This window comes from Sinocyclocheilus anshuiensis, unplaced genomic scaffold (assembly GCF_001515605.1).
Source record: "Sinocyclocheilus anshuiensis isolate Anshui unplaced genomic scaffold, SAMN03320099.WGS_v1.1 scaffold2063, whole genome shotgun sequence".
Classification (NCBI taxonomy): domain Eukaryota; kingdom Metazoa; phylum Chordata; class Actinopteri; order Cypriniformes; family Cyprinidae; genus Sinocyclocheilus; species Sinocyclocheilus anshuiensis.
In genome coordinates, this window is record NW_015536681.1 from 466,492 (window position 1) to 479,125 (window position 12,634).

The window sequence follows — 12,634 nt, forward strand, 5'->3', positions numbered from 1 at the left end:
TGGTGGGTTTTTGTTAAATGTGAGCCAAAATCATCACAATTAAAAGAACCAAAGACTTAAACTACTTCAGTCTGTGTGCATTGAATTTATTTAATACACAAGTTTCACAATTTGAGTTGAATTACTGAAATAAATTAACCTTTCCACGACAATCTAATTTATTGAGATGCACCTGTATATAGTTTGTGATTGCATTTTCTAAAGATATGTCAAGACGTGCAGTCTGCCAATAGCATTAGAGCGACAGTAGTAGGAATGCCCACAAGCATTCACGATCCATGCCCACAAGCGTCTTCACAGCACAGAGACTAGCGACATACCAGTGTGAACGTAAGAAAGACTCATGAGCAGCAACCTTTTCATTTTGGGTATGTCATTTGTGTCTCCATGCTGAAAATGGGGGGTGACAGCTAAGGGGTTAAAATATAAAAATAGCTATTTAATGAGTTTCTATTTTTATAAAATATGCCTATGATATAGGACTTAGCCTATCGCACAAAAAACAGTCCTGTTTTTCTGAATATCTGCACGATTGCGAATGTACAATAAACAAGTTACTGAGTAACTTTCAGACACAAAATTCAGTTTTGCTACATCAAAAATAGAACAAACAGCAGAACTGCTGCGTCTCCGAGCAACATGGTGTTTTGTTCCCTCCACACATAACACTCATATGTACTCACACACATATGTACTCCCCTGTCCCCCCACTTCACCCCCAAAACACTCACACTCATATATCTTTAATAATACACACTGATCACCTACAACCCTCGCACAGTAACTTGGTTAAGCAACCGCATCATTTCACTACATCTTACTTGATAACTCTGAGTATGTGACAAATTATCTTTGTATCCTTCTATATTAATGGAAAGATTACAATGTTTGTCATTGTCAATGTTTGTTTGTCATGTTTTACAGCATCCTATGCATTTTCAGGCCATGTCTGGTGCAGAGCAATTTTGCCGGGATGGGGGGTTCGAATGGGAAAACTTCCCCTAGAGGACGCAAAGTGGATGTTCAAAAGGGACATTGGTCCAGCGTGGTGCTGGGTACACAGTCACTGTGAGTTATTCCATGGGGAGATGACAAAGCCTTATTTTCTCCACATGGAGAGTGAAAATCAGCAGAATGCCATCAAAGACTACATGGGTGACACTAAAGTAACATCTGTTTTGTCCCATAAATTAAACAGGGAAGGGTAGTATCTATGGTAACATTAAACTGTAAAATGATTGTAATAAGCATGATTTAGAGTTCAAATACAGGTGTCAGGGATTCATCACAGTCACTTCAGTCACCATCCAGGATAATTACCCGATCACAGTCACCTGAGTTCTGATCACCCGCACCTGCTGTCACCAATCAAGCCACACTACAAATACACACACAGCACAGTCACTCACTGTCCGGTCTACCGTTCACTCCTACGAACTACTCTGGACTCTCTCTGCCAAATTCTCCTAGAACGAATTACCTGCTGTTCCTCCCACGATCCTCCAACGACTCCTTGGAAACGGCTCCACGATCTCCAACGTAACCGGCATACAATCCTCCCCATCAGAACTCAGATAAGCACCCTGGAACCATTCACTGTGTTGACATTCACCTGCCTTTAACTCACCTATTCCAGTCATCCACTTACCCAGTCAATAAACCATCCTGTTTTGCACTTACCTGTTGTGTCTGGCCTTTCTTTGTGACAACAGGTCTTCACAAAATTTTTTTTTAATGATCATGACCTTCACATCTCAGCCTTTAAACTCTTTTTTATAGTAACTAGGGTTAGTATAGTTAATCCATGGTAACCACAAATGAACCATGGTTTTGCTACACTAACCAGGGCTGGAAATGGGGGGGAACGTGGGGGTGGAGTCCGGGGAGTAAATTTCGAGGGGGGACGACATTCCAGCTCCGACTGGTTAGATTTATTGGGAAATGAAAGGGATTTCTATGTTTTATTCATTCATTAGCCTACGCACATAAACGTAGCGCAATATATAATAATAATAATTTTTTAAATAATTTTTTTGAACAATCACTTGCTTCGTTCCTGAATGAATCAGCTGATTCAGTGACAAAGACAGTGACTTGCCGCCACCTATTTAAATAATTTAATATTTCTATATTCAGAACTTATTTTAAAACATTCATCATATAAAATTGTTATTTTGAATTTAAATGCTTTCATGCCACCTCTGAGCCTCATTAAACAGTCTGTAAATATACCTAAATGCCACTTTTGTGTTATTGTGTGCCACCTCTGTAGTGCAAAGATTAATTTTTTTAATTTAATTTGATTGGTAATTTATGCTTCCTGACTGTGTCTTATTAGCTAATTGAATGTACTGTCATAATTAAAAAATAATAATAATAAAATGAAAAGTTCATAAATATAATAACACAGGGTGCCGTTGATCTTGATACCTAAAAACATATGGTTTAGAGAAAACATGAAATAAGTTTAATGTTATAGATTATAAAGGTTTTTATAATTAATTAAATCTGAAAGGTCGTCTAAACCCTTAAGTTACCCCAGCTTAGAGTTCTCCCAGTGAATTTTGGCCTTTTCCACCACTGACACTAACCATAGTTTAACCATGGTATCTTTTTTAGTAAAACTATGGTTATACAAATGGTAGTCAATATACTAAAAAAACATGGTTACTACACTTTTACTAGAGTAAAACCATGGTTCCCTTTCGATACTTCACTCATACTGCGTTGCTAGACACTATTTTTATTTATTTATTTTTTATTATTTATGCATAGGTAAACATTTATATATAGTATATTCATAGTCAAAATCTGTCAGTAGGTTAGCTGTGTATAGGTACAGTGTTTATGTGAAGCATCCGTATAGTCTGTATTTTTTTTAACTTATGTATAGGTAAACATTTATATATATATATATATATATAGTATATTTCCAACGTAACCGGCATACAATCCTCCCCATCAGAACTCAGATAAGCACCCTGGAACCATTCACTGTGTTGACATTCACCTGCCTTTAACTCACCTATTCCAGTCATCCACTTACCCAGTCAATAAACCACCCTGTTTTGCACTTACCTGTTGTGTCTGGCCTTTCTTTGTGACAACAGGTCTTCACAAAATTTTTTTTTAATGATCATGACCTTCACATCTCAGCCTTTAAACTCTTTTTTATAGTAACTAGGGTTAGTATAGTTAATCCATGGTAACCACAAATGAACCATGGTTTTGCTACACTAACCAGGGCTGGAAATGGGGGGGAACGTGGGGGTGGAGTCCGGGGAGTAAATTTCGAGGGGGGACGACATTCCAGCTCCGACTGGTTAGATTTATTGGGAAATGAAAGGGATTTCTATGTTTTATTCATTCATTAGCCTACGCACATAAACGTAGCGCAATATATAATAATAATAATTTTTTAAATAATTTTTTTGAACAATCACTTGCTTCGTTCCTGAATGAATCAGCTGATTCAGTGACAAAGACAGTGACTTGCCGCCACCTATTTAAATAATTTAATATTTCTATATTCAGAACTTATTTTAAAACATTCATCATATAAAATTGTTATTTTGAATTTAAATGCTTTCATGCCACCTCTGAGCCTCATTAAACAGTCTGTAAATATACCTAAATGCCACTTTTGTGTTATTGTGTGCCACCTCTGTAGTGCAAAGATTAATTTTTTTAATTTAATTTGATTGGTAATTTATGCTTCCTGACTGTGTCTTATTAGCTAATTGAATGTACTGTCATAATTAAAAAATAATAATAATAAAATGAAAAGTTCATAAATATAATAACACAGGGTGCCGTTGATCTTGATACCTAAAAACATATGGTTTAGAGAAAACATGAAATAAGTTTAATGTTATAGATTATAAAGGTTTTTATAATTAATTAAATCTGAAAGGTCGTCTAAACCCTTAAGTTACCCCAGCTTAGAGTTCTCCCAGTGAATTTTGGCCTTTTCCACCACTGACACTAACCATAGTTTAACCATGGTATCTTTTTTAGTAAAACTATGGTTATACAAATGGTAGTCAATATACTAAAAAAACATGGTTACTACACTTTTACTAGAGTAAAACCATGGTTCCCTTTCGATACTTCACTCATACTGCGTTGCTAGACACTATTTTTATTTATTTATTTTTTATTATTTATGCATAGGTAAACATTTATATATAGTATATTCATAGTCAAAATCTGTCAGTAGGTTAGCTGTGTATAGGTACAGTGTTTATGTGAAGCATCCGTATAGTCTGTATTTTTTTTAACTTATGTATAGGTAAACATTTATATATATATATATATATATAGTATATTTATAATCAAAATCAGTCAGTAGGTTAGTTGTGTATAGGTTTTTACTGCTTTACTGTATAGGTTTTTACTGTTTTACTTCATTGTTGTATGCCTGTATTTATGTAACACCGTGGTCCTGTGAGGCACGACATTTCATTCCACTGTATGTCCCCACATGCAGCAGAATGACAATAAAGCTCAACTTGAACTTGAACTTGAACTATGGGGAAAATCTCCTTTTTCTCCGAGGACTGAAGCCTTTACAATCAAGCAGTGTAACTGCACGGCCATTGGTTCGTGCAGTAAATAAAAAACGAACCAATGGCTCGGCAGCGGAGCTGAATGGGTGGGGCTTCTCTTCGCTGAGCTACGAGACTTCAAACCGCTCGCCGTTGACGTGCCTCGCTGTGGACAGAAGCTGATTCAGCGACCTGTGCCGCTCTGCTGTTCTCACTCCATGCTTTCAGTGCCCGCGCAGCTCTCAGCTCGTCCCCAGCGGCTATCCGGTGAGTTCTAAAATAGCAAATTTCTAAAGAACAAATTTCAGCAACTTTGCTGCAAATGTTACGCTGCAAAAAAATAAAGACAAACATTCTCAAAGGGGACCAAATTTCCTCTCACACTTATCACGAGTGTTGGGCCCCCACAAGGCGGCCTACCACTCAAACCAATTCACCTCCTTGTCACATGGGCCGAGGCCTGGCAGGCCATCCCCAGAGTGTCAGATTGGGTTTTTGGGGATTATAAAATGAGGCTACTCACTCAGTTCGCTTGAAGACGATCCGTCTTGCGATCCGAGGTGATTCTTTTCTCTGGATCTGAAAGATGCTTACTTTCACATCCAGGTAGCCCCCCATCACAGACGATTCTTGAGATTCGCCTTCGAGGGAGTGGCATATCAGTACACGGTCCTGCCCTTCGGAATGTCCCTGTCTCTCTGCACTTTTATGAAGTGCATGGACATCCCTCTGAAGCAGATGGGAGTCTGCATTCTGAATTACCTCGACGACTGGCTCATCTTATCCCAGTCAGAGGCCGAGCTAATATCCCACAGGTCCCTCCTCCTCAGCCACTTAGAGTGCCTGGGACTCAGGGTCAATTTTGCCAAGAGCTCTCTGTCTCCCAGCCAACAAACTTCGTTCCTGGGAGCAGTTTTCGACTCAGTGCACATGAGGGTGGTAGTCGAGCCAGAACGCGCACTGGCCATACAACAGCTTGCGGCATCTTTCAAAATCGGAGCCTCTCGCCCTCTCAAGACGTTTCAAAAGATGCTGGGCTTCATGGCCTCTGCATCGCCGGTACTACAGCTGGGCCTGCTCCGCATGAGACCCCTTCAGTACTGGCTGAATCCTCAAATTCCGCCCCATGCGTGACGTCACGGACGCATTCGTGTCAGGGTGAGACAGGCCTGTGTAACAGCTCTGGCACCTTGGAAAGACCCACAGTGGTTCAAGCAGAGCGTGACTATGGGCTTGATTCACAGAAGGAAGGTTGTCTTGACAGATGCATCCAACATGGGTTGGGGAGCTCTGTGCGAAGGCAGACCAACCTTCGGCTCCTAGTCGGATGCAGAAGGCCGGTTACACATCAACTGCCTCAGACGTTCTTACCGGACCTGAAGGGACACCACGTGCTAGTCCGCTCAGACAGCATGACAGCGGTGTCCTATATAAATCGCCAGGGCGGGCTCACCTCGAAACGCCTTTTCGAGATGGTAAAACACCTCTTGGAGTGGGCACATCTCAACCTGCGTTCATTGAGAGCAGCACATGTGCCCGGCATATTGAACCGAGGAGCAGACATGCTATCTCGGAGCAACGTCCCCTCAGAGGAGTGGATGCTCCACCCACAAACGGTTCAGAGAATCTGGGAAATCTTTGGCAGGGCAGAGGTCGACCTCTTTGCCTCAAAAGACAACTCTCATTGCCCAACTTATTTTTTGAAGAGCGAGGACACGTTGGGCCACAATTGGCCTAACCTCCTCCTGTATGCTTTTCCCCCGATCGTTCTGATCCCTCAGGTAATCAGACGAGTCAGGGAACACAGACACAGAGTCCTTCTGGTGGCCCTGCTCTGGAGGAACCAGCTTTGGGTTTCAGAGCTGTCTCAGCAGCCCCGTGGCCCATTTCCCTGAGGCAGGACCTTCTCTCTCAGGCGAACAGGACGATTTGGCACCCCCAGCCCGAGCTGTGGGCTCTGCACCTCTGGGCTCTCGGTGGGAATCAGTAGATCTCCCTGAGAGCATCCTGAATACTATCTCGCAGGCTTGAGCCCCGTCTACGAGACGCCTCTATGCCCTTAAGTGGTCTGTCTTTTCCGCCTGGTGCACAACCCGTGGCGAAGACCCAGTTTCATGTGACATATCGGTGATATTGTCCTACCTACAAGAGCTGTTGGACAAGGGCCGCTCCCCTTCCACTCCCAAGGTCTATGTGGCAGCTATAGCAGCTTCCTAAGCTCCTATAGCAGGACAGTCTGTGGGCTGGAACAATTTAGTTGTCCGTTTCCTGAGAGGATCCAGGAGGCTCAATACATCCTGGTCCCCCACGGTCCCTGCGTGGGACCTGCCCACGGTCCTGAGAGCACTCGAGGGCTCCCCCTTTGAGCCCCTACAGTCTGCAGACTTGAAAACCCTGTCGCTCTGCTAGTGGTTTTAGCATCGGTTAAACAAGTAGGTGACTTGCAGGCTTTCTCGGTAAGTCCGGCCTGTCTTGAGTTTGGGCCTAACGACTCCAAAGTCGTCCTAAAACCAAGACATGGGTACGTTCCTAAGGTGCTCTACACCCCATTTAGAGCCCAGGTTATTACTCTCTCTGCGCTTCCTCCTTCTGAGGAGGACCAGGAGTTTAACTTTCTCTGCCCGGTTAGGGCGCTGAAAATTTACATCGAGCGTTCTGCCCCGTTCAGGTGGTTGGAACAACTTTTTGTATGCTTTAGTGGCCGCACTAAAGGGTCCCCGGTCACAAAGCAGAGGATTTCTCGATGGTTAGTTGATGCTATCGCGCTAGCATACTCCTCTCTGGGTCTTCAGAGCCCCATAGGAGTCAAAGCCCATTCCACTCGGGGCGCGGCCTCGTCCTGAGCGTGGTCTAGTGGTGTGTCCATAGCAGATGTTTGTGCGGTGGCCGGCTGGGCCTTGCCGTCCACTTTCACCAGGTTCTATAACTTGGATGTTCCGGCCTTGCAGGCTCGGATTCTATCTGCTTAAATGGATACGTGCCTGCTTAAGGCAGTCTAATTGTTCAGGCATTGCCTGTTTTTTCAGGTACGCTCTTGGCCCTTTCAGTAGTGCTGAGGCTGTACAAAACCGTTGGAACGATTATCCAAGGCTGGGCTGACCTCAGTGAGTTCAGCCTCTTGCCTCCTGCAGGGCTCGCCCTGCGTATAATTTGTCCCTCTGAGCCTTTTATGCTCAAGGCCAGTTCATGTCAGTCGTTCCTCTTTCATGACATGGCAGGATAGTATTGGTTCCCCATAGCGTCTAGCGACGCAGTACGAGTGCAGTATCGAAAGGGAGCGTACTCAGTTACTTACGTAACCTCGGTTCCTTGAGATACGGGAACGAGTACTGCGTTCCTTGCCATGCCAAGACGCTGCACGACTCAGTGTCGTCACTTCAGTTGAATTTACCTGAGATCCTATGGTGAAATGCCCACTTATATAGCCAGATGGCCCCACCCATTCTGGCAGGCTTCGTCGCCATAGGATCGTGCAGCTCCGCTGAAGAGCCATTGGTTCGTTTTTTATTTACTGCACGAACCAATGGCCGTGCAGTTACACTGCGTGATTGTAAAGGCTTCAGTCCTCGGAGAAAAATGAGTTTTTCCCCATAGCGTCTAGCGACGCAGTACTCGTTCCCGTATCTCAGGGAACCGAGGTTACGTAAGTAACAGAGTACGTTAATTTTCGTAAGGAAAAGCTATCAATTATTAATGTAAATGTATTATGTTATTAATGTATTTTACTGTCTTAATTGTTTACATTTTTATAATGCCACCAGTTCACATTTACAACTCTCGTGTTTGCAGTGTAAAAACATGGGTTGATTTTCACATTGGTCCGATCAAAAACAGCAGCTCTGCCAGCTGGAGGCGCTTTTGAAGCGGCAGAAATATAACTGTTTCCCGGTAACAGCAGAACACAAAGCAGCACAGCACCGGACACTGAAACGTGCAGCGCTCATGTTTATTTAATAAATTCATAGCCTTTTGAAATTGAATCGTCACATTCAGCCATATCGCAATTCTTTTCCCCAAATTTAAGACCTCTTGAAATCATAATTAAGACTTTCTTGTTCCATTTTTTTATGGCCTTAAATTTGATACAACTACATTTAAGACTTTTTAAGGATCCGCAGAAACCCTGTAGATATATATGAACGAATAAGGACTATTAAACATTCTGCTAAACATCTCAATTTTAAGAAAGTCATACGGCATATGAGAATCTGGTTTCATTCTCAAGTGTCTCACCTGCATCATTGAGCCATTTCTCCAGTAGAGGTTTGAGTTTGCACATGTTCTTGAAGCTCAGGTTCAAGGCCTCAAATCTGGAAATGGTGGTCTGGCTGAAGTCGTTCCCATAGAGTTTCCCCATCGCCAACCCCACGTCACCCTGAGACACAGAATCACACGTCAGTGTCATGCATGACAACTCAATCATGAACACAGATGACACAACTCACCTGAGTGAAGCCCAGCTTGATGCGCCTCTGTTTGAAGTTCTTTGCGAACTGCTCAAGCTCCTCGAGGTCACTGGCCTCCTCCACACACGGCGCGTCCATGCACTTTGGAGTGGCCGCCGCTGGAGCCGGCATGGCTGCAATCTTGCTCGTCGGTGTGGCCGCCTGCGAAATCAGACCACCTCCATCAATACACACCATGTCCATTAACATGGACCACCTCCATCAATACATGGATCAAATATGTAGAAGAACATCAGTGAAGGGATTGAATTAGTTTTTTTTTAAATTTTTTTCCATTTAAATTTTTCCGGATTTCATTTTAATGGGGTTAAATAACATTTTAGCAATCAAAAAGCATGTCTAATTAATTGAAATCATGAAGCTTTTACAATTTAACACCATTTTTTTAAGCTTAACAAAGACCACATTTTTAGGGCCCTATGAAACATGTTTTATTTTTTCTCAAATTACGTTTGATATTTTACCAAAGTGTGTGCTTTTCTTTTTCTGGATTCTGTCTAATCAATTGAATTCATAAATCAACTTTATTATTCTTATTATATATATATATATATATATATATATAAGGCCCTATGTAATGTTTACAGAAATTATGTTATTATTTAAAAATTTCTAGTAATCAAATGAAGACATAAAACATTAACAATTAAATTTTTTTTTTTAATCAAATGAAAATTAAACAAGCCCTTTCATTTTTTGGCAAACAAGGAAGAAAATGTGATTATTCCCTAAAAAATTAAGTTTTGATTACTATTATATTATATAATATATTATAATCATTCTGTTTATTTTTATTATTGTTGCTGAGACACATACACAACATGCAGACTTTAGATTTGCAGTCTTTGTCACAGACACTAGTCCATATTAGCATTTGATTAAGTGTACAGCCCTACTTTTGATTTATTCATCCAGAATTGTCCAAATTCTATGACATTCCGCATTACACAGTAAATTTCATTTTTATGACTAGATTTTGTGATTCCCTCCATGTTTTTGCATCGCAGCAATCAAGTCTCAAGTCTCTTTCGTTTAAAAACATTCAGTGAAGAACCATACCAACAAGATCTGAGATGAACTACAACATTACAGATAAATCTATGAGATTGTTTATGAGGGAATGAACTGATGCACTGAGAATCACAAACGACAGTAAAGTGACAGTATAAATAGCATATGGCTGAGGTTTGATCAGTGTTGTGACCTGTGTGGTGAGGATGATGCTGGTCTGAGTTGGCAGGAGGTTAGCTTGGCTTTGAGATAGTTGAGTCAGGAGATTTTGAGCTTGCAGGAGACCTGAGACAGACACAGACAAGTTAGAAATGATGATAAGGAGCAGCAGCATCACGACACATCTGAGACTTTCTTACCTGTCTGACCCTGAGGTGACGGTGATATGATCAACTGCGGCTGAATCTGAGAACTGATGGAGTGACCTGGCTGTACCCACACGAACTGCTGCAGGTTCAAACCCTGCGGCTGCAGCTGCTGCAGGATGAAAGAAAGACAGAGATTGAGACTGTTCTGTGCCCTGTTTAACAGTATTTAAGTTCATTTTGTTGAACTTTCAAATGTCGAACAAGGCACATGTATGGAAGAAAAATAATGCCATATGTCTTTGAAACAAAAAAGCATGTTGAATAGCACTAACTGAAAAAATAATGCATTGCATTAACAGTGCTTGCATTTTAATGCCTTGCATTTCCAGGGCTTGCATTTTAGGTCCTGGAATTTAACATAGTTGTTTATTTAAGCTGTGAATATTTCAATTCAAAATATTTCACACATTTTCATAATTAAAAATTTAATAATTCATATTTACCTTCCAGAATTCACTTCCAAAATATCTGTTTAAAAATACGATGTATAGTATTCGACAGGCAAATTTCGGTCCATTTTATTTCACTTTCCAAATTCACTTTTACAAATTCAGTGCTTAAAATTCGACAGAAAAAAATACCAAATATCGGCCTTGGCGATATATCGGTCGACCACTAGCACTAACTGAAAAAATAATGCATTCCATTAACAGTGCTTGCATTTTAATGCCTTGTATTTCCAGGGCTTGCATTTTAACATAGTTGTTTATTTAAGCTGTGAATATTTTGATTCAAAATATTTCACACACATTTTCATAATTAAAAATTCAATAATTCATATTCACCTTCTAGAATTCACTTCCCAAATATTCAATCCGTTTAAAAATACGATGTATAATATTCGACAGGCAAAATTCGGTCTTCGGTCAATTTTATTTCACTTTCCAAATTCGCTTCCACAAATTCCGTACAGATGCATGATCTCCATCTGCTGTCAGTCGCTCACCAGCAGGTGGCGCAAGCGGCTGTTGATTAAGACCCAAGTCATTCATTCACAAAAACTGATCTGCATAAATGGAGCAAGTGCAAAGTAGAAGTTTGGATTATCGGGGCCAGTATAAACATGTGGAAAAGCTGATTGTGTGTATGTTTAATTCAACATCTTTGCTGTTTCCCGTAGCCTACATGTAAGCAGCGTTCTCTACCACATAGATTATATTGCTATTTTATCCAACGCTGATGTACAGAACTAACATTACATCTGAGGAAGACATACAGTATATTGCTTTCGGTTGCTTAGTTTCCGTAACTTTGTATCATGGCTTGTGTGATGTGCTGTAATATTGGGGTCCCCCTCATACGCGTAACTGCGCCTCAGTTAACTAATACAGTGATATGAGACCTCAGATCGCAGAATAGACTTTATTGATGATACGAACTAAATCGACAGTTAAGCAGATGTAGAATATGAACGAACGCGCAAGGTTTCACGCTGTTTCCCTCAGAAATCTGTTAAAGAAAACGCATTACGCGGCTCAGTGCACTAACGCAATGACAGCTATTAAAAGACAAAACTCAGATCTTACTGAAGATAAACTATATACAGGAAGATGAGGATATGAACACAAGTTACGGAACGCAAACATTTCCCATAAAGAAAGCACTTAACGTGGTTTATTGCCTCAAGACAGTGATAATAAATGATTAAATTCGGCATCTAATTAATAAAATATATTACTGTATATTATGTACATTTAAGCAGATGAGCCCAGAATATGAGCCCACAATATGAGCCAACAACCCACAAAGTTTCACCAAACCATTTGTTCTCCCACAGCCATCCAAGCCAGTAGTTTTAGGTTAGATATTCGCTGCATATTCGCCTAGGCTATTTTAGGGACCATCTGCAAATTTACCTCACAATGCAAAACGAAGTCCAATAATTTATTCAAATTAATGTTTACAGTAAATTAATAATTTACTCAAACTGACTAAATATATATTGCCAATAACTTTCCGTATGTATGTACACTACACAAATATTTTTAAGAAACACTTTACAGTAATTTATCAAAATGGGTTTTTTCATGTTCGAAATGTTGTATGTTAGTATTTTACTTGTGACCAGACTGACTTAATACAGTTGAAATTTTACCAATATCTTCCTCACTGTATATACACTACATACATAATTATTCTTAAGAAATTACTGTAATTCACAAAGTTTTTTTGTGTCCCAAAGGTTGTAGTACATTCCTAGTGACTAGACTGACTTACTATAGGTGAAATTTTGCTAATACCT

The 12,634-nt window shown here is 40.6% G+C and overlaps 1 protein-coding gene across 1 annotated transcript in view; it reads right to left on the reverse strand.

Moving 5' to 3' along the window:
• LOC107654677 (POU domain, class 2, transcription factor 1-like) overlaps positions 1-10,602 on the reverse strand; it is a 38,057-nt gene extending 27,455 nt beyond the window's left edge. The window contains exons 1-5 of the mRNA XM_016441863.1: positions 10,579-10,602; positions 10,384-10,501; positions 10,218-10,309; positions 8,993-9,154; positions 8,781-8,922 (exon numbers count right to left, since the gene is read on the reverse strand). Of these exons, the coding sequence (XP_016297349.1) occupies positions 8,781-8,922; positions 8,993-9,154; positions 10,218-10,309; positions 10,384-10,501; positions 10,579-10,602 (538 nt within the window). The remainder of the gene's footprint in view (positions 1-8,780; positions 8,923-8,992; positions 9,155-10,217; positions 10,310-10,383; positions 10,502-10,578) is intronic.
• Between the last annotated feature and the right edge of the window lie 2,032 nt (positions 10,603-12,634).